Raw genomic sequence first — 22,730 nt, forward strand, 5'->3', positions numbered from 1 at the left:
GCAGGGGGCGCTTTATCTGGTTGGAAATAAAAGGTTAGATCTTTAGAAGTCTATGAGAAAATGACCCTTCTTTTCCAATCATCTCTGTCCCCAGTAGACACTTTTCTGATGGATTTATGGTCTCAATAACTAGTTTAAAGCCTCTTTTAATACAGCATGATGTTTATTTTCTATATGTTATCCTGATTTTTATTCGAATAAGCAGTAAAATATACTTAGTAGTAACTGACAGTTCGCTAGTGTCCTCAGTTTTTTTATTTAGATAGATTCGCTTATTAAAATAAGTAAGGATGATGGCTCCCAAACTGGAATCCACAAACCAGTGGTTCACATCACCGTGGCTACTTCCATCTTTTATATAAAGAATTTAGCAACAGCAAACTTTAAAACACAACTGTTTCTTGCCCTGTTTAATCCATCATGACAGACACACAAACAAAGCCTCTTTTTCTCCCAACAGGAAGACAAATCATCTGATAGAGACTCTTACCCTCAAAAGGTTATTGACACCTTCTCCTGGTTTTTCTTTCACTCTAAAATATCACTGTGTCAAGCTATGCACACAAAAATCATAAACGTGTACAGTTTAACTGAAGCGGGATCAGGTGTGACAGTTATCTTATTTGGAAACAAGTGTTATAGAAAGGATACAGGGATACAGAATTTGTTACTGATCACTCAGCTTTTATATCCACTGGTCGCTTTTTGCGGTTGGTTTGCAAATATTCACAAAAGAGTGTTTAGTGTTTGTCCTTATCTGCACCTTTTACTGCCTATTTTCATTTAATGTGCAATATAAATTTTAGATACTAAAGCATGTTGAGAGCTTAATTGCAACATAACCATCAATCAGCACATTTGGTTCTACCACATATGTTTGTCCTCACTTTGCTGCCATCACAAAGTGCATGCTGTAGTTTTAGGCCACATCTTTACTTTGAAAGATTTTAACATGGAACCAGCCGCCTCTGTATTATTACCGGATAATAGCTCGCCAGTTCAGGACTTCTATAATTGCTGTGATCCTAAGCAGCACAGCAAGTTCAGGAAGATATATGTTGGCTCTGCAGCTGTGCCCGGAGGCCTGTCATTATCTGTGTGATGTGTCATCAGAGCAAGCTGCTCTGCAGATGTTCTCCACTGCCTCCTCAGAGTTCCAGCACTGAAAGATTGATGAAGATGATGAGATAGAGGAGTGCCTCATGTGGGTAAAGACAGTTAGGAAATTGGGAGAAAGTTGGTAGTTTCAGTAACCTTGAAGACAGTTTTATGAGTTTGTAAAAAGTTAAAATTGGGCAAAATGGGTTGTATCGATAGCTGTCCTCACGCTTTTAAATGCACTTGCACTCGCTATGGGTTCACACAAACCACTCACTCTCTCTCACTAATGCAGTGTTTCTGCTGCAGTGTTTGTCTAAATCTATTTTTTTGTCTCTTTTACTTATTTAGGAATACAAAGTGTCGAGCTTTGAGCAGCGTCTGATCAGTGAGATCGAGTACCGTTTGGAGCGTTCTCCGGTGGAGGAATCGGACGATGACGTGGAGCACGATGAGAACTCTGGTGGCCGAGGGGTGGCACCATCTTTCGACCAGAAACTCAAACACTACAAAGTCTTTGAGGGCATGCCAGTCACCTTCTCCTGCAAGATCAAAGGAGACCCCAAACCAAAGGTGAGAGGGTCTACATCGAATTTAGAGAACATCAACGCACTTAAACACAGCTGGGATGATTCATATGTTATTCTGAAGCATTTATTAAGGTTCAAATTCCTGGCTTGAGGGGGTTCCTGATATGTGATGGTGCTGATGGAAAGTGTATATACTGTACATTTATTGTACACTGGGATAAGGAGAGGCTCTTTGCGGGAATACACTCTGGGACTAACTGGCTGGTTGGCTCTGTGTGTATTAATCAGACTGTGTTGACAGGTTTAATGGGAAAAAAATAAGAAATGACATAGGGGCCAAATATTCATGGAGTATTACCTTTCATTCATCCATCCATCCTGTTCTGCTTAGTTAAGACCAGGTGGCAGGGAGCAGCAGCCCAAGAAGAGATGTCTAAACCCATCTCTCCTCGGCTTGTTTCTGGTAGAATGCGACCTAAACAACCCCAACTGCCTCCTTTTGATATGGTAGAGCAGCATCTCTACTATTCCTGTCTTCCTACAGTCTTTAATGAGCCCATTCACCCTTTCCAGGAATAGCCTTTCTGCCACTTGTAGCTACGATCTTATTCTTTAAGTCATTACCCATTTATGATTACAGGTGAGGACTGGGGCAAAGCTTCCTCAGTAAATCAAAAGCAATGCCTTTAATCTGTCTGTCAATCTCCAGCTCTCCTCCCCTGTAGCGGGCACTCCATCCTTTTCTGGCTAAGAACAATGGCCTTAGAAGTTTTGCTTTTAGTCCTAGCCACTGTGCTTGCCCAACAGGATCATATCATCTTTAAATAACAAGTTATGAACAGAACTTGTAGCAGAGTCCAATGCCGACCTGGAGTCAGTCTGCCTTATTCCCATCAATATAAACCAAATATTGCTAGGGGAAAAAAGTGATTTCTTTGCGATGTTAGTGCCAAAGTCAGTCCATGAAAAACATAACTTGTCTGATAATTGTATGATCTTGTGCTGCAGGTCTACTGGTTTAAAGATGGTAAGCAGATCTCTAAGAGGAGCGAGCACTACAGGATCAGCCGAGATCCTGATGGAACCTGCTCCCTGCACACTGCTGCAGCCTCACTGGACGATGACGGCAACTACACCATCTTGGCAGGCAACCCTGAGGTGAGTTGAAAAAACGATGCAAACACCTGTGTTCGACTGCCTGTCTGATATGTCACCACTCATAAAAATAATGTTCTCTGGCTTGAACGGGAAGAGGGGGTTGAATGAGACAGGAAAACCCTGAAGAGGTTCCAAAGTTTATGTCGAACAGGCCCTCGAACTGTCTTTTCCAGCTCTAACACTCACATTTCATTTCCTCCTCTCAGTCAGACTTGCCGTTCCTGGCGTTTTATCACCTCATAAGTTCCCTCTCTTCCTCTCTCAGGGCAGGGTGAGCTGCACTGGCAGGATGATGGTCCAGGCGGTGAACCAGCGAGGTCGCAGCCAGCGCTCAGCACCTGGACACATGCGCAGGTGAGGCTGGCAGCAGAGGGAGAGAAGACAAACAAAATCTCCGTCTGGCGCGTGTGGTGCAGGCTGTTCACCATCTGCACGTGCTTCTGTGCTCGCTCACACATTTCCGCACGGATTCAAAACAGTCCAAGAAGCTTCTATTTAAGCAAATGTTTGCCGTGAGCTGAATCCCACTGTTCGGGGGAGAAAAGCTCAGTGTTAATGAGAGGGAACACCTGTTAGCATGGCTCTGTTTTTCATTGCTCTAATGGTCTTGTATATGCAGTATGCAGTCGTGCAAGGCCAGATATTGAAAAATGCACTGACGATCGCAGACATTCTTATGGTCGCTTACAGAACATAAAAAACACCTGTAATCTGTTATCAAGATGAACACACCCTGATTAAATTAGAGCTTAAGGATGTTTTGAGTAAGGAGAGAGATCCAGATAACAATCAGTGTCTCCTGCTCTCTTTATTTCTCTCCTTGGCTGATATTCAGGCAGTGTGGTGATGTCACTGTGTTTGAGTATAGTTATAAGAACATCTCCAGGTCCTGTCCTGCTGTACAAGTCTTAAAGAGACTTTTACATGTCACAAAACAGGAAGTGGAAGTAGGGGAAAGAGAACTGGAGGGTTTTTTAAACCCTAACCCGTCACCGATGACGGTTAGCATTTTTAGCAACTCCAGGCCTCGAGGGCCGGTGTCCTGCAGGTTTTAGATCTCACCCTGGGTCAACACACCTGAATCAAATGATTAGCTCATTACCAGGCCTCTGGAGAACTTCAAGACATGTTGAGGAGGTAATTTAGCCATTTAAATCAGCTGTGTTAGATCAAGGACGCATCTAAAACCTGCAGGACACCGGCCCTTGAGGCCTGGAGTTGCCTTCCCCTGGTTTAAAGGGCAAATTAGGTCAGGGTTTAAAGGGTTAAAGTATTCTTTAAAGTATTCTCCTGGGGCGGTACATGCTACCGCCCCAGGAGATCTTTGAGGTCAGCAGACCTGATGCTTTTAGATGTTCCCAGGTACAGACTAAAGACTAGGGGAGAGAAGGCTTTTGCTGTGGCTGCACCCAGACTGTGGAACAGTTTACCTCCTCACATCAGATTCTCCACAATCCTTGGAACTTTTAAAACTGCTCTTAAAACTCACCTCTTCTCATTGGCTTTTAGCAAGGTTTAACTTATTGTTTTAATTTATTGTTTTATCAGTGAGGTGTTTTATGTACTTGTGTTTTATTGTATTTTATATTTGTATTTTATTGTACAGCACTTTGGTCAGCCTCGGTTGTTTTTAAATGTGCTTTATAAATAAACTTGACTTGACTTGACTTGATTCTACTCTTTCTGACAGGGGGGATTTCACCTATGATTTTATGTGCTTCCCCGTGTAGCCTTAGTTGAGAGTTTAACAGTCAGCAAATAAAAACTAAAAGTTTGTTCTTTTCCAAAACATCTCATTAATTCCGAGCTTAAATTTTAATCCCAGAAACCCTTTGTCTGTCTGTCTCTCTCTCTCTCTCTCTCTATCAGGCCCAGGTCCAGGTCTAGAGACAGCGGTGATGAGAACGATAACATCCAAGAGCGTCACTTCCGCCCCCACTTCCTGCAGGCGCCTGGTGACCTCATTGTTCAGGAAGGCCGCCTGTGTCGAATGGACTGCAAGGTAAATACACACCTCTAGTGTAACATGTGCCAGCATGGGTGTACACTGTGATAAAACAGAGGAAGGAAGGAACTATGGTTGTACTGTGGTTGCTCAGTCAATTAATAACAATATTAAAAACACCTATACAGCACTTTTTAACAATGTTACAAAATGTTTCACGATTAGAACTTCTTGCATTACATAAACGAGCATACATATACCAATGTGCTGTGCATACAGCTTTTATTATTGTAGGAGGTCAAGTCGATGAAATGGTCCAAATCTGGAAGCATCGAGTTTTTCCACAGTGTTTGGACTGATGTGATGTAATAGCACATGGCAGGTTTTATTAGTGGCAGCCTGATTCTCTTTTCAGTCTGTTTTGAGAAAGGTCTTCCCTGTTAAAACTGTTAATATATGGCTAGCACTGCTGCCAGACAGAAACGGTCCTGATTTCAGAACTTTCTATGTGGAGATTGCAAACCCTCCCTGTTTTTACCCAGGTTTTCTTCAGGAACTCAAAAACAACATATAAAGTTGATGGCCTGGCACACTCTTACAAAAGAAGTTTCTAATATCAAAAGCTGCACGTGGTTGAAAAAGTAATTTCGATAACTCAAAACCAACTTTTTTATAAAGTTGGTTTTGAGATGCTGCGTTTTTGATGTAAAAAAGAAGAAAAAACAAACTTTTTGTTTTTTGGGTTTGTGTTTTTTCTTTGGTTGAGTATGGCGTGTCAAGCTATGAACTTTAATGTGCCTGTGGTTTCAGCCCTGTGTTACAGTGTGTTACAATCTGTCATTTTAACTTTAACCCTACTCACCAAGCCATTGCTTTGATTTAACCTGCTGTGCTTATTGAATAGACTGCAGGTGAACACACTATCGCTGCTATTCTTTGATAAACCAAAGAGTCTAAAATAAGTGAGACGTGACTAGAAAGAAAGATGCCCGCACCAAAGAGAATATGTTAATCATAGTAATAGAGAAAAAACCATTTCAAATCCACCCTTTAATTCAGCGTCTGTATTGCTTTCAGGGAGGCTCCATGTCAGTGCTGCCAAGGAAGCATTTCCCTTTCCGTGCATTCCAGTTCCTCTAGTGAACTAGCGCAGACAAGATTTTTCATCACTTTATGAATGGCTCACAACAGACAGACAGGGCACACAGGTGTCATTTTTCAGGGATTAAGTGGGATCAGGTTTTTCTAAAATTATTTCCCCTTACACCACTCCCACCACCCGTGCTCGTTTTCTTTCTTCATCCCCTCCATCTTCACCTCGTCTCCCTGCGGCCTGAGGCACCGAGGAACCTCTTTGAAAAGCTGGTGCATGTAATAAAATAAAGCAGACCCACAATTAACTCTCTATAAAAAGCCTGTCTTTTTGGGCCTCTCAGAAATAAACCCAGAGTCTCCATTCCTTCAGAGCTCTTAATGTCGAAGATATTTATAGCAAATATCTATTTGCAGGTCATTTGAGGCTTTCTAGATTTTCCGTTCTTAAAATGTCTCAACTTCTAAATGCGCACTGGTTTCCTTCCAGAAGTACTTATCACTGCTTAGTCTGCTGTTTTGTGAGAATGTGAACATTGTAATAGTGGCACATTTTCCATGTGGGCCAGAGGCAGCAGAGCAGGTGTTGGGTTTCTCTGCAAAGAGAAACATGTCTTCTCCGAGTCCAGTTTATTCCTGTGACAAAGCATGCAGGTGACCAGTCTCCCCCAGACAAACAAAGATTAACTAAACTGTTTTCATACTCCCAATAAACACGAACATGCGGATAACAATCAAATTCCTCCAACAAAAACAGGCACGACGTGAGCATTCATGCATTCACTCAAATGTAATGTCTTCTGTGTTTTTCCCCTCCTGTAGGTGAGCGGCCTGCCCACTCCTGACCTCATCTGGCAGTTGAACGGACAGACCATCCGCCCTGATTCTGCCCATAAGATGCTGGTGAGAGAAAACGGCGTGCACTCGCTGGTCATCGAACCTGTGACCAGCCGCGACGCAGGCATCTACACCTGCATCGCCAGCAACAGAGCCGGCCAGAACTCTTTCAACCTGGAACTCATCGTTGCAGGTAAACAGAACGATCAGCACGAACAGAGACTTTTTTTTTTTTTTTAATGGGGTGGCATTTGAGGGACTCATGGGAAAGCAGACCGTTCTAGGGTTAATAACGTCTAAATTAGAAACTACCTGGAAACTAACTTTAACTGTGAATGGCTTCCATAAACATCCAGCAGGAGATGTTGCTGTCCTGGTTCATTAGTGCATCTAAGTAACACCTTCTCTCTCCTTAGCCAAAGAGATGCACAAGGCCCCTTCATTCATCGAGAAACTGCAGAACACGAGCGTTGCAGAGGGTCATCCTGTGCGACTGGAGTGCCGTGTGACGGGGGTTCCCTATCCGCAGATCTTCTGGAAGAGGGAGAATGAGTCTTTCACTCACAACACAGACAGAATCAGGTAAACAGGAATAAGTAAACCAAACTGGTTTGGTGACTTTGCCCTAAAATGAGATTTAGAAAGCATTTTCCCCAGTAAGTTATACAAGCCCTAAACATGTGCACAGTTATGGTTTCAATAACATTTCAATCCAGAGGACTAGGATCACGCCATCACAGCACCAACACATGCAATGACAATTCATATTATAGATACAGTACGCCAAGAAAAACAATATTTAAATATTACCTTATTTCATGTAAGTGTCATGTCTCTGACATCTGATGTATATCAGTTATCTGATGTATGTCAATGCTCTTTCTCTTCTTTCCCAGCATGCACCAGGACAACTGTGGCTACCTATGTATGATCATCCAGCCAGCCTTGAAAGAAGATGCCGGCTGGTACACCGTGTCAGCCAAGAATGACGCCGGCATCGTATCTAGCACCGCTCGGCTTGATGTCCACAGTAAGTCTAAGCTATCACACACTTCTCCCTGAATCCAGCATTTTCCTTTATACAAACTATTTAAATACTTCTATTCCTTCTTTAGCTCAATGGCAGCAGCCTAACCTCCCAAAGCCAAAAAAGGTGCGTCCCTCCACCAGCCGCTACGCAGCACTGACGGAGAGAGGTCTGGATGTGAAGGCGGCCTTCTTCCCCGACTCCAGCCCAGTGCAGCCCGGAGGCCTGGTGGAAAGCGACGACCTGTAGAGACGAGTCAGAGGTGTGAGGATTACCCAGAAAAGCCAGAAAGCTGCCTGTGATCCGGGCACTCCTAACGAGGAGAGGCAGAGTATATTCTTGTCCACCACCAATGAACTGCAGATACTGAATTTAAGCTTGGGTGGGCAAAGTGAGAAAGGTGTTGCCATGTTTCTTTGTTCTAAATAGGATGACACAACACTAATGTATTACAGAATTCATCAAGTTGTTTCCCCAAGTTTCATTTTATTAACTGGATCTGGAAGTGATTGAGGTGTTTACCACAAGAAAAGACTGTTCAGTGTATGCCTGACTCTGTTTTACCCTTTAAAGTGCCTTTTTCTTTCTGTAAAGATACAAAAAAATGAAACCAAATCACTATGCATGTTCAAGTGGTGCCATTTGCAATTCACCAACTAATACTGTATTTATAAGTAGCAATCACACCAGCTGAGGAAACGAGACTGAATGATTCAAAGCATCGTAGCTTGGACGAAGGAGATCACCCACTTTTATTGTGAGGGCTTATGTAGCACAGTGCAGATAGTTAAAGCATCATACAATCTGCGCTTTTAGGTTGTAGATCAGATACTGGACAAGGCCGGACCTTAAAAACGGTGTTTTTTTGTTGTTGTTTTGTTTTGGGGGGGCAGAAGACATTTAACGTTTGGTTAAAAGGATGTGTATGTGCAGCAGACCTTAAGGAAAGTTGGTTTTAACAAGAGAAAATGGGAGTAAAAGCAAGTCAGTGGAGGGATGTGAAGTGTAATACTGAAAAACTAAAATGATGGTGGGTTATTTAGGTGATTACTTTTTCTTCTTCTTTGATTTTCTTTTCTTTCTTTTTTTTGAAGTGTGAATTGAAACGTTCTCACTTAAGAGAGGGTGCTGTGAAGGGTTTCAGTGTTTTTCGTCACACACATCACAGATTGTCCATTTTATTTTTGTATGGAAAAAAAAAAAATGCTATTTACTTTCCAAAGCAATCTTAACATAAATTATATTTGCAACCTTCAGTTCACCGATAAAACAATCCTGTCTATCATGAAGCTTTATAAATATATTTACTGCCTTAAATCACTTAATGCAAACACAGTTTCTTTGCATGTTTTTTTTGGACACTTGTACAGTGCCAAGTAACTTTTACTAGGATGCATTTAAAAAAAACAAAAACAAAACTGCTTCTTTCCTTCAGTATTCATGGGTAATAAAAACTCTCAACATTAAGAAATCAACAGCAAAGCATATTTATATCTACGATTTGTCTCCTTGTGGGCATCTTTTTTCTGAGCTTCGGTCAGCTGACACTTTGTGTTTGCACATTTCTATGCCAATCAATGCCTGTATATGGATTGTTCTCCTGATACTATTTTAGGTTATAAAATGTTAATAAAAAAATCAAACTCTTCAGGCACAGTGTGAATGTTTTTGTGGACTGGTAGGCTTCTCTAAAACAATAAAAGAATGCCAAAAGGCATATTATCGGTCACAGGAAATGCCACTTGTGCTAAATACGTTAAAAAGCTATAAAGTCAAGCAGTGATTTGGCACAGTGATTCCCAATAAGGGGTACATGTACTGTGCAAAAGTCTCAAGCCACCCCTCAGTTCTTTTTACTTTGCTTCTTTGGAGCCAGACCTTCCTGCAATTTTTTTTAAAGTGGTCTTGAGCAATAGCTCGCCAGGGTTTCTGGGGAACTACTGCTCAAGTTTGTGTTGTAGATAAAGTTCAACATGTTCATTCAAGCGTCGTGCCTTAATCTACTCACTCTATTAGTGATTTTTGTCCTTATCTGGAAAGTTTCACTGATTTCAGCAGCAAAATTAAACTATTTTATATACTTTGTGTCACTGCGACTCTCGTGTGGCCTGATATTATTATTCATGTTAATCGGTTCTGTTCACACCTGGTATAAGCATGCTATTGTTCAACCCAACCCTTGCTGTAAAACCTCAAATCTAACCTGGATTTATCCTTACCTGGAAAGTTATAGCTAGGGATAAGCCCAGGTGACCTTAATTGCCAAAGATTTTAGAAAAGATTGTAGCTGAGAAGCCTTTTAGGAAATGCATAACACTTTTTATAAATTTTAGTTATAATTTTATAAATTACATTTGACTGAAAGTGCCCTTCTTAGGGTTACAAATGACATTTTGATGGGTCCAGATGCTGGGAATTACACTGTTCTGCTTTTGATACTGCGTCACTGTTACACAGTCACATTAAACAGGTTACATCAAGTAGTGGGTGTGTCTGGATCAGCGTTAGGCTGGTTTAAATCTTACCTTGCAGACTTACCCGTTCTGTCTGTATTAATCATTTCCTGTCAGAAAAGGCTGCCTTGTCCTGTCTAGAGCAGCTGTTCCAGATGGTGTCATCACCCAAAACCTTGGGTCTCTAAGCTCCTCTCTTAACTGATCGTCAGGAAATGTGAGCACTTTTATAAAAGCAGGAGTTTTGTGTGTTGCTGGTCTGGAGCATTCAGGTTTTAACACAAAACCAAGGTTTCTGGAGTGAACATCACAGCAAACATCAGATGATGCAAAAAAAGTAAATATATAGTAACCTAAAAAATAAATAGTAACCTAAAAGTAGACCAGATTCAGTTTAAAATGAGTTTAAATAGACTTGAAAAATGGCTGTTGAGTCCATCTACCTGGCTGGCTGCTCCGTTTAGAAAGACATACAACACTTAGAGGAGAAATGCACACAACAGCCCCCCCACACACTGTAGCTCATTTAAAGTCCAGGTTTTGATAACAGCTTTGCAAATCTCATCAGTGAGCATGACAGTCACCTCTAGCCCCACACATCCACAGTACAGGTCCAGAGCTGTAACTAGACACTCAAAACATTCCCAGCACTAAAAATACCCCCCTACCTCCACCGCTACCTTTAATTCCCTCCAGCTGCAGCCCCAAATGCCTCCTCGCTCTATAGGCCGCGCCAGAGGTGGGCTTGGGGGGCGCAGGCAGGAGGCTGTGGAGGGCAACATGTGGCGGCTGTGAGGGGGTCTCCCAGGGGGACGTGGGGAACAAAACATGAGCGTAAGGATCAGTGGCATGCAAGCGGGCGGGTGCTTTACAGTCATGGAAAAAGACCAACAGCGTTAAATTCACTGATCAAATTTAGGACCCCAGGGCACGGAGGTCTGGACTAGGCCAGACACTCTGGAGTCAGCAGCGTTAGTCATGACTGACTCTCAAAGGCCACGCCCACTGTGGCTGAACAGAGTGACTCAGCAGAAGAAAGTAAATGAGTTTTAACAACATACATTATGTTTGCTTTAATCTGAAGGCTTTTGCAGTAGCAATACATCTGATACGAGTAATAAACACACATCTCACAATCCAGCAGCTTACCAGGTATCACTTTTAACTTAGTTTGGGCAGAGCTCTAGATTTAACTTAAGATGTAAGGCTTTAAGTTCAAAAGTTTTTCTTTTTGTTATCAGTCATAAATTTCTCAATCGACAGTGACACTTAATGCCTAAAATAAGACACTGAATATTCAAAACAGTAGCTCCGGAGGAAGCTGTTACTCCCTACATGGCCAGCTGCAGCCCTCCGTCCACCACCAGCGTTTCTCCTGTAATGTAGCGGGACTCCAGGAGGAAGAGGACGGCCCGGGCTACCTCCTCCGGCTCTCCAAATCTCCCCAGAGGGATGGAGCGCTCTAAAGCCTCCTCTCTCATCCCTGCAGTCATGTCAGTGTGTATAAAACCTACCAAAAGATGGGGAAAAAAACAGCAATGAGATGACAGAGACTGACACAAGCAGTGCTTTGTACTAATTACCAATCACTAATCTAAGGATCTAATCTTTGCTGCAAGTTGCATTGGAGCAGAGAGTGTCAAGTGGCAGGGATGAAAGTGAGGCCACGGTTCTTAGGAATATAAGGCAGCTGGAGGAAAGTTAGGGATGAGTTGCTGCCTTACGTGGAGAAGCTCAAGTATCTCATAGTCTTGCTCATGAGTGGGAGAAGTAAACAAGAGATTTGTGTTTGTTTTACGGTACTGCGTTTGTGTCTGTTTGCATGAGTGACTGTATATAAACTCATTGGTCCACACAGTCTACTCAAAGAGATACACAACCACTTGCGCGCAGTCCTCCAAGGAACCAACAACACGTACCTCGATATGAATGACACTACGCGTAAATTGAACGCTGACCGGTTAAAGGGCTCAGTGTGGTTCTCTGATAGCAGTGGATTGTAGCAGATATTGAGAAGACAGAGAGAAAAGTGAAAGAATCAGAAGCATATTCTGTACCTGGAGCCAGGAGGTTAACCCTGATATTACGTGAAGCAACTTCTTTAGCCAAGGAGCGAGTGAAACCCTCTAGACCAGCTTTACTGGCACTGTAGACACACTGGCCAGAGTTCCCTTTCAGGCCCACAACAGAGCCTGCAGACATGACCAGAGAAATCCATTAAGATGACTTGATTCCACATTTAATATACAGTGGGGCAAAAAAGTATTTAGTCAGCCACCGATTGTGCAAGTTCCCCCACCTAAAATGATGACAGAGGTCAGTAATTTGCACCAGAGGTACACTTCAACTGTGAGAGACAGAATGTGAAAAAAAAATCCATGAATCCACATGGTAGGATTTGTAAAGAATTTATTCGTAAATCAGGGTGGAAAATAAGTATTTGGTCAATAACAAAAATACAACTCAATACTTTGTAACATAACCTTTGTTGGCAATAACAGAGGTCAAACGTTTACTATAGGTCTTTACCAGGTTTGCACACACAGTAGCTGGTATTTTGGCCCATTCCTCCATGCAGATCTTCTCGAGAGCAGTGATGTTTTGGGGCTGTCGCCGAGCAACACGGACTTTCAACTCCCGCCACAGATTTTCTATGGGGTTGAGGTCTGGAGACTGGCTAGGCCACTCCAGGACTTTCAAATGCTTCTTACGGAGCCACTCCTTTGTTGCCCGGGCGGTGTGTTTTGGATCATTGTCATGTTGGAAGACCCAGCCTCGTTTCATCTTCAAAGTTCTCACTGATGGGAGGTGGTTTTGGCTCAAAATCTCACGATACATGGCCCCATTCATTCTGTCCTTAACACGGATCAGTCGTCCTGTCCCCCTGGCAGAAAAACAGCCCCATAGCATGATGTTTCCACCCCCATGCTTCACAGTAGGTATGGTGTTCTTGGGATGCAACTCAGTATTCTTCTTCTTCCAAACACGACGAGTTGAGTTTATACCAAAAAGTTCTACTTTGGTTTCATCTGACCACATGACATTCTCCCAATCCTCTGCTGTATCATCCATGTGCTCTCTGGCAAACTTCAGACGGGCCTGGACATGCACTGGCTTCAGCAGCGGAACACGTCTGGCACTGCGGGATTTGATTCCCTGCCGTTGTAGTGTGTTACTGATGGTGACCTTTGTTACTTTGGTCCCAGCTCTCTGCAGGTCATTCACCAGGTCCCCCCGTGTGGTTCTGGGATCTTTGCTCACCGTTCTCATGATCATTTTGACCCCACGGGATGAGATCTTGCGTGGAGCCCCAGATCGAGGGAGATTATCAGTGGTCTTGTATGTCTTCCATTTTCTGATGATTGCTCCCACAGTTGATTTTTTCACACCAAGCTGCTTGCCTATTGTAGATGCACTCTTCCCAGTCTGGTGCAGGTCTACAATACTTTTCCTGGTGTCCTTCGAAAGCTCTTTGGTCTTGGCCATGGCGGAGTTTGGAGTCTGACTGTTTGAGGCTGTGGACAGGTGTCTTTTATACAGATGATGAGTTCAAACAGGTGCCATTCATACAGGTAACGAGTGGGGGACAGAAAAGCTTCTTACAGAAGACGTTACAGGTCTGTGAGAGCCAGAGATTTTCCATGTTTGAGGTGACCAAATAGTTATTTTCCACCCTAATTTACGAATAAATTCTTTACAAATCCTACCATGTGAATTCATGGATTTTTTTTTTCACATTCTGTCTCTCACAGTTGAAGTGTACCTCTGGTGCAAATTACTGACCTCTGTCATCATTTTAAGTGGGGGAACTTGCACAATCGGTGGCTGACTAAATACTTTTTTGCCCCACTGTAAATCACAATCAAATTACCTGACTCCCAGCGTGCTGGATGAAGAATTTGTTACTCTGTCTGTATAATTTCATAGATTTTCTTTACAAAGAAATATAAACACTGTAAACCTTGAGGTAGAAGTCACATTAATATTATTATAGCCGTGCTTGTGGTTTCAGATTCTGGTTGGATTTTCTTACAGGATGCAGTCAATCCGGTGCTTCTTAAGAGCTGCAGTCCCAGGTGTCGGTGGCATTCGAGATTTCAACAAAGCCCTTCTAGGAGCAAGTCTTACCATCTTGAAACAGCTTGAGCCGTTACTTAGGTATATTCAAGTTACTTTTAATTTCAGTTGTCCCTGTGACGAGTGCAGTGTATACTTTCCTTTAGTCTGCAACATCAGAGACCAATAAACTGACCAGGAAGGCTGACTCTGAGAGGAAGTCCCTCAACAAACTTTTATCCATTGTGGATAATCCCGACCACCCTCTGCACCACTTACTGAACAGGCAGCAGAGAACTTCCACTAACAGACTGATTTAGGTAATCTCTTCCTCATGCAGTAATGTTTATAACTCCACACATCTGTTTAGCAGAGAATCATCTGTTCTTTCACCTCACAGCTTTTTTTCCCCAAGCCTGCACCGTTTACTACACTTTCCCCAATACTGAGACTAATATCATCTACCATTAACTAAACTTGTTGTTTTCTGTTACATTTAGTATTTTATTATATTCTATACTCACTTATTCGTTATCCTGTAAATTATGTAGGTTGTTTTTAGCCTCTCAAACCGCTTTTTTCAACAAATACATATTATTTTCTGTATTTAATGTACCAACAAAAGAAAGAAAAAAAGAAAACAGCTGGAACACTAGAAACTCAAACTTTACCACCTACTTGTGCCACCATCTTTTCTCTGGGAGGTTTCTATTCAGGATTCTTTTAGTAACCTCTCTCTCTCACTCATAATGTATCTGATTACAGTTCATGAGGAAAAAGAAACGTAAAACCATACATCCACAAGCTTGTTGCGTGAATTCAAAGAAATTGTCAGTATCTGATTTTATTTGGACTAAAATGAGCACAAAATTACGGTGGCCCTGAGAGGCCAAACGGACTGCAACTTAAGAAAACACCAGCAATAAGAAAAACGCTGCAAAAGCACACAAAACACAATGGCAATAGGAGAAACGACAACAGAAATAGGAAAAAACTGATTTCCAAAAGCACAAGGGAAGTGTTTCTGGGGAGACAATAACCCAACGGACAAGTTGCACGAACCCAAAACATGCTTGGTGTGTTTTATCATGATTCATATAATACTGATGATGGATTTTTAGGCGAATAGTTAGGCTAACACACTTACCTCTCATCTTTTCTTTCCTCACAAAACCGATAGATCCTCCACTTCTTTTAAGTGTCTCCCAGCGCAATTCTTAGCATATTTTGGTCCCTGCAACATTGGGTTATTTTCTCTCCAGAAACAATTCCCTTGTGCTTTTGGAAATCAGTTTTTTCCTATTTCTGTTGTCTTTTTCCTATTTCTGTTTTGCTTTTTCCTATTTCCATTGTGTTTTGTGTGCTTTTGCAGCGTTTTTCTTATTGCTGGTGTTTTCTTAAGTTGCAATCCGTTTGGCCTCTCAGGGCCACCGTACAAAATAATATCCTCCTTAAAGGGTACACTGACTTGAATCTATAAAAGTAGTAACACAGCCATCTAGTGGTTAAATTGAAGACACACCACTAATGTGAATCATCAAGTACCTATATTAACAATAGCTGCTCCTTGGCTGTGCAGCATGCTGCGCAGCGCTGCCCTGCAGGTCAACATGGAGCCCAGCAGGTTGGTGTGAAGCAGAGCCACCATGTCCTCTGGTTTGGTCCTCAGTAGCAGACCATCTCTGTGCAAACAGACAACAGCAACTTGCAGGGGTTCAGCATTTACATGCGTCTAAATATGTCTGCAAATGCAGCTGAGAATCAGTAGAGGTGTCAACTTCAGTGCTTGCTCACCTGTTGATACCAGCTGCGTTCACGAGATAGGAGATGTTTCCACAGGTCTTCTGGATCATTTCAAATGTTTTCTGCACCTCCTGTTCTTTAGAGATGTCACAGCTAAAAGCAATGTGCTCATCTAGAGAAGACACACATCAGATCTACTGTCGGCATCACTGCAGTATGTTTATAAAGGTCCTCTAAGTCTACACTGAACCTTGTATTTAATTAAAAATGGGCGTAGCTTCTGAGTGCTTTAAACCTGCAGTCTTTCTAATGGCCAGCAGGGGGCGACTCCTCTGGTTGAAAGTCTGACTGTATAGTTGCCGTGAGAAAACTACCATATCTTCTAACTTGGTTTATGACCTCAGTAAACTATTTACTGATGAGTTTATGTTCTCAAGCTCTCATTTCAAGCCTTGCCAAATACAAAACAGTGTTGTCTTTGTAAAATATGTTCGACGTTATAGTCACAAAGGATTATACAAAGGTTAATGGTTTATGACATAGGTGTCAAACTCTGGCCCGCGGGCCAAATTTGGCCCGCAGCCTAATTACATTTGGCCCGCGAAGCCATACCAAATTACTATTAGAGCTGGCCTACTGGTATTATACAGCTAATATATATTGTTTAGTATTAAGCTTTGCTTGTTCCATATTCAGTTTTTCAGCAAAACGTGTTTGAGTCCATAAGAAAAGATTCATTCTTATATATATCTGGAGGAATAAATATATTTCAATAAATATTAACGTTAGCCCGCGACTTTGTTCTAGTTTTGAATTTTGGCCCACTGTGTATTTGAGTTTGACACCCCTGGTTTATGATATTTAACATGTGACTGACTGACAAGTTACTAGAGTGCACAGAGTCTCTCTGTTTAGTCACATCTAGTTTCAAAGCCAAAAAACCCTCAGTGTGAGATATCATACCAATGTCACGTACATCTTTTACTTACAGTTGATGGCAGTGTAGAGCTAGACTATTTAAAATAAATATCCCACCCATATTTATAAAGAAAGAAGGAGCTACATGCTTGTTTATTTATAATGTGTACTTGCAAAGACTAAATCAAAATGATACAGAGAAGTCTTTAATTTTATTATTTGTAATTTTGAATAAATCTACACAAGGAGGTTTTGATGCATATTTTTATTTACTCTGTTTGATCTGAACTGTATCTGTGACTCCATTTTCTTCTGCTTATCTAGTGGGTAAATGAAACTTCTTAAAACATCTCAATTATAAATACTCCCCACATTACAAAAATTACAAAAACTTAAACTGTGAAATTCATTCTTTTTTTTCCTTCTCAAAATTTGGCTTTTCGGTGTTGTAAGTAAGAATGAAGACAACATATGCTGTTGTTCTCTGTTGTTTTTGCCAATTTCATAACAAATCTGCATTTTAAGCTTGAGTAAATTAAGCCATACTTTTGAAAATAAAAATTGGTAATTTTCCTTTAGAGGAGGGCCGTTGTGCAGAAAAAAGCACGCTAATGAAAAGCTCTAATAGCTCTGGCACATGTCTGTACACTTTACTCATTAACTCATTTATTAGTCCAAAATCCAGGGTAAGGTTTACGCCACAGCTACCTTAAATCAACACTATTGGTAATTACCAAAATAATTTTTTATGTTTCTGTAATGGTTAATGCACCAGTTTGTGCAAGCTTGTTAATAAAAATAATATTTTTAATCCTAAAAAAAATTGCTATTTTACTAGCAGTGGTTGAATGTTCTGCTTGATTAATTTAGTTCTGAGAGAAGTCCAGTGTGCTGGTTATAATTTGGGTATTAAAACAACAATTCAGTTCAGTGAGTTCAGTAATTTAATTTGTTTTTCGCAGACTTCTAAAATACTTGTGCTTTCTTTTTATATCCGGTGATCTAATAATTTTGTTAAGCACTGTATTACACACAGCACAGCATTATACCTCCATGCAGAGATGCCACAGTTGCCTGGGCGACGTCTTTGTTCCTGGAGACGACGGCTACCCTGCAGCCTCTTTCTGCCAGCAGGCAGGACACTGCTTTCCCAATGCCTCTGGAACCCCCACACACTACTGCCAGTCTGGACATGATGACCTGCAGGAGAGGCAACAGCTCAATTACAGCTACAGAACAGCATCCGGACTATCTCAGATGAAACACAGGAGAGACATGCCTGCTTCCCTTTATGATCTTCATAAGTCGATGGTGTAGTCTGATTATTGAATGGAAGCTACACAGCATAAACACACAGCATTTTTATCCCTTGTTCCATATTTCAATCGGCTCTGCAGGCACTTTTTTCTAAAGTCTGGCTGAAGAAAGTAGGGAACGCTTTTATTATAGTCAAGTGCAGGTTAAACTCTGTATGGGGAAAGTCAGTGTCAGATGGACACTACCACAAATGAAGTGACAGTAAATTAGAAAAATTGTTATTTTTTGTCAGTTATTATTCAGTGTTACACAAATACAAATATGATGTGTCCCATGTGTGTTACATATAAACAATCTTTTGTTGAGATCTGGTCACCCTAGTATATAAGCATAATGTATTTATATGACAACTTATATGTGTAATAATAACACCCTGTTTGCTTTAACAAAGTTTTCTTTTGGTTTAGGACTGAAACACTGGGATTACTGGGATTTTTGTCTTTTGAGTCAACACACATCAGTCTGAATGTATTTTAGATGCTGAAGAAACACTGCGATAGCAAACAGAAAAACAGGCTTTAACAGCTCTATCTATACTACGGACAGATTGATTAACCATCACTGTTAATAAGGGAGAGAGGCAAAGGTGGTAGGGTTTGGACATGTGCAGAGGAGGGATGGCCGGTGCTCACATATCACACTTGTTCTTCTTAAGTTGTAGATAAACAGGTACCGGCTAATTTATAAAGGGCTACCTTTAGAGACCTTGTCACTGAGGCTACGCGATTATACTTTAAAACCAATTTTTTTAGCTCCTAAAATTTGGAGCAGTCTTCTTCGGCCATCATCGGGTTGTTTGAATGTGCGATTTGTTTTAAAAACTCATTTTATAGTATAGTATATATTTTCCTTTAATCTTTCCCCCATTATTTTGGCACAGAGTTTATATCTATTTAAGTGCACGGAAGCGCGCGTGCTGGGATGAATACGTGACGGTAAGGTTGGTTGTTTGTCTGTATGGGTCTAGGCAAGTAAACACAGCCAAGATTATAAAACATGACACCCTGCCTTAACATGTGGGACAAAATGCTCTGCAGCACAACACAAAGTAGGACACCGGGTCACTTCAGTGAGGCTAAGAGTCACAGTCGCTGTCCGGTAAATAGTAGCCGTATTTAGCTTTAAATGTCATCGTACAGTTACGTTTATGCAGCGATATGATACTTACCTCGTTTTTCTGAGTCTAACACCCCGTTTGAGAAACACTGTTACAAATGTAACAAATGTTATTTACTGAACAAATAAAGAATACCAGAGGAGCGGGTAGTCATGGGCGCCGCCATGTTTTTTGTTGTTATTGTGCTGGTCGTTGTTGGTCGGTAGAGGGCGCTGTGGTAACGCTGGATTGGCTGAACTGAACCAGCACTGCTTTGATTGATTGGTGATTTTTTTTACCTTTACCCAGCCACTGTAGTTCCACCCTACACTGTCCACTGTACGTTACACCGTGTGTACACTGACCCACTTTGCCATCTGACATTTGCTGTGCTTGTTTTGCTATATTTAGTCTGACCGTTTTATTCGTTTTTGTTGATCTATTTTACTTTAAAGAATCACTTTATTGTAATATATTCAAAAGCTTCTGACATAGTTTTATTATATATTTTTTAAAATATTTTTATTTATCTAGCTTATTTACTTCCCTTGATTTAGCTGTTAGAGTGCTTGTTATCTCAGTAAGCTGTTTTATTTTGTTACATCCTAGCTACTTTTTTAAAATGGGCTTTTTTGTTAGAAATTATATTTATTGTTTTAACTGATGTAGCACAGGAACTTCAACGTTTTTCAAATAAATACAGCATACCTCATCTTTATCTTACTGCCAGTGAAATAACACTGTGATTTCTATTTGCAGCCATTCATTTTTCCACATTGTTCCCTTGTGGAAATATATCTCATGAAGAAAAGCAAATCTGTCATCAGTGCACACAAAAAAAAGAAAAAAGGAAAAAAAATGAATCATGTTGAGACCGGTTGGGTGGCCTTGGCCCACACCTGGACAGTTCATCAGTCTGAGACTTATTCTGCCAGATTGATTTGCTGAAGCAAAATCACATTCATCACCTGTGCCAGAGTGGATATGTAGCCCTGAGCGCTGTGAATCATACACAGTATAAAAGGAACAAAATGCAAACACTACAAACAGTTTGATTTCTCTAAATGTGGTGACTCTAAGCCTGTCAACCGAGAGTTCATTAGGTGTGCTTGTGCATCAGAGAGACACTGGACTGAATTTATTTTCAGAGAAAGAAAACACTTTATTTATTTAGTTCCTGGAACTATTTTTCCTGATCATTGGGTTATTTTTAAATGCTGTCACATTTTCTTCATGCCCTACAAAAACACACGTTTACTTTTCTGGTATAATTGCACAGAAAATCTATTCCAAGAAGCCAAGCACATAACTCCTGCCCGTTTCCTCGGGCACTGTTAAAAAGTTCAAGGAGGACTTGATTCCTTTTGCTGCAGTCAATTGAATCAGCTCACACGCCTTGTGCTTAAACGTTATCAAGAATTGTTGACCTTGGGGCCTTAATTCTTTAACTCTACACAGCACTCCTAACTCTGAATATTTTACCTGGGCTGTGCATACATAGCTTTGCCTATATTTACACACAGTCCCTACCCAACCTGTAACTCACAGTCCTGTCAACCTGAAATATTCCTGCAACAGATTTAGCACATGTGCATAATCTACTAAAGCACAACAACCCAAGTGGACAGATGATATAACACAACCTAGAATTACAAACAATGATTAAAGTGTAAATGTTCCTTACAAAACACTTTTTCCCCCTTATTCCTCCTCACTATAGTCTCATACTTATATATTGGAGTAACTTATTTCCATGGAAACCCATCCTCTGCAGGGAGCTGTGTGCAACACAATGACCTCTCTGGGTGCTTGTCAGTTCCTGTCAACATTTCCCAGCTGAACACTCTGGGAAGGCTCACCTCTCTTTACTCTGCTGTAAGTCATGGGAGACACTGCTTGGCAGTAACAACCGTTTATTAGCAGATACTATAATGAGCACCCAAATAGATTTAATTTGAAGCACCCAGCTCTTTGCTGTCGTTGTTATGCAGCTTAGTTTGTATTGCACTTGTTACTGTTCTTTTCTTTATTTCATGACTCCTCCTTGCCCTCCTCCTCCACCACCACACCACCAGGCTTTCAGAGCGTTAGTTCAGTCTGAGACACGGCTGAAAAAAAGAGCCTTTGATCACCAAGAAATACGCCACTGTTTCTGAAACACTTTGGTTTCAATTAATCAGATAAGCCACTTCTAATATAAAGTGGAACAAATGAAAGATGCTTTAATACTCAATAAATAATCCTGGTAAATATTTCTGAATATGATTACTCTAGAGTGTCAGCTTCTGAACTGAAATACAAAGCTACTGGATAAAAAGCAGTTTTTGGCCTTAAAACTGCCATTCTCTATAAAGGCCACCAGGGGGCATTATCTGTAGTTGTAAAAAGTTAAGGTGCTGACATCAGTAATTATCTTAATGAGAGGTTTATGGACTTAGTCAGGCATTTTGGCTTATAATGAATAAAATATGTTAATTTTGTAAATGTTAGTTATTTTAAAAGTCAGAAAGGTCATCGGCTAACAGCTTTCACCAGACGTTAGCTAAAGAACATGTACCCTATGTTTGACAGTCAGACGGACCCTCACTCATCACACCTGGTTTCATCTCTAGGCTTCAAAATAGGACTTCACTGTGACTATATTCATGTTTTATACCGTCTATGGTGAAGAGTGACAGAAAGGGAAGTGTAGAAGTTCTCATGACAATGTGACAGGCCTGGGCTAAAAGAGGCTCAGTTTTTATTTTCAATAAGTTACACTTTTCAGTTTTATTTGAAGCTGCTGTACTCAATAGCTATCTGTTAGACTTCACCTCTGCTAACTTCAGTCACTGAATTGGGCCTCTCCACTGTGGTTTGCTGTGTGATGCAGCTTGCCTGAGAAGTTCTCCACCTTGAGGTGAGTCAAATTCTAGTCTTTAATTAGGAGGCACCTGGGTCTGTACTCTCACTACTTGTCCAAATATAGACACATGTGGCTCCTAAAGGTAACACTATGGCAGCCAGAATGCTAACACTGTGGCTTTGAAATGCCAGTTTATGTCAAGGTGGCCATCTTTTTTATACAGTTGATGGACAAAGATCTCTCTTCCTGGCAATAATCAGTGTGTGTTTACAGTACTGTGGAGACGTCTTCTGTCACCACTTATTTCTTTATGTTTTGCTTCCAAGAAGTCACACTTGAGTTCTGCAGGCTTTCTGAAGATCTGGCAAAGTTTTTTGTTTTTGGACATTGGCTCCTTTTTCTGCTTCTTTTTAGTCGAGTCCTTCTACCGGACAGTATTCAGAAGAGTTTTCGTTTGTTAAGCCACTTAACACTGACCTATGACTCATTCAGCCATAAAAAAATAAATATTTAGGACAAAAAGTAGTAATAGCAGGCCTAAAGAAAATATCTACATCAGATGATTAATATCTTAAAGTGATGTCCTTAAGAAATAGTAAAACCAAATCCAGCAAA

General features: G+C 41.0%; 2 protein-coding genes across 6 annotated transcripts in view; one reads left to right on the forward strand and one right to left on the reverse strand.

Annotated features, from left to right (window-relative positions):
* palld (palladin, cytoskeletal associated protein) overlaps positions 1-9,337 on the forward strand; it is a 67,449-nt gene extending 58,112 nt beyond the window's left edge. For 3 of the 5 annotated variants that reach the window (XM_085398411.1, XM_085398412.1, XM_085398413.1), the window contains 9 exons: positions 461-499; positions 1,450-1,671; positions 2,637-2,786; positions 3,052-3,140; positions 4,656-4,788; positions 6,646-6,853; positions 7,077-7,242; positions 7,557-7,690; positions 7,776-9,337. In XM_085398411.1, the coding sequence (XP_085254537.1) occupies positions 461-499; positions 1,450-1,671; positions 2,637-2,786; positions 3,052-3,140; positions 4,656-4,788; positions 6,646-6,853; positions 7,077-7,242; positions 7,557-7,690; positions 7,776-7,936 (1,302 nt within the window). In that variant the 3' untranslated portion in view covers positions 7,937-9,337. The remainder of the gene's footprint in view (positions 1-460; positions 500-1,449; positions 1,672-2,636; positions 2,787-3,051; positions 3,141-4,655; positions 4,789-6,645; positions 6,854-7,076; positions 7,243-7,556; positions 7,691-7,775) is intronic. The other 2 variants (XM_085398415.1, XM_085398414.1) reach the window with 1 other exon arrangement.
* Positions 9,338-11,183: 1,846 nt separating this feature from the next.
* cbr4 (carbonyl reductase 4) lies at positions 11,184-19,497 on the reverse strand. Its single transcript, XM_085398416.1, has 6 exons — positions 19,343-19,497; positions 17,907-18,057; positions 15,991-16,111; positions 15,742-15,878; positions 12,198-12,332; positions 11,184-11,650 (listed from the first exon to the last, which is right to left on the reverse strand). Exons 2-6 carry the CDS (start codon positions 18,049-18,051, stop codon positions 11,472-11,474), a joined length of 717 nt encoding a protein of 238 aa, XP_085254542.1. The 5' UTR covers positions 18,052-18,057; positions 19,343-19,497; the 3' UTR covers positions 11,184-11,471.
* Positions 19,498-22,730: the final 3,233 nt, after the last annotated feature.

Source organism: Rhamphochromis longiceps, linkage group LG23 (assembly GCF_057381845.1).
Source record: "Rhamphochromis longiceps isolate RC_006_pf linkage group LG23, R_longiceps_female_GT1.1, whole genome shotgun sequence".
NCBI classification, from domain to species: Eukaryota; Metazoa; Chordata; class Actinopteri; order Cichliformes; family Cichlidae; genus Rhamphochromis; species Rhamphochromis longiceps.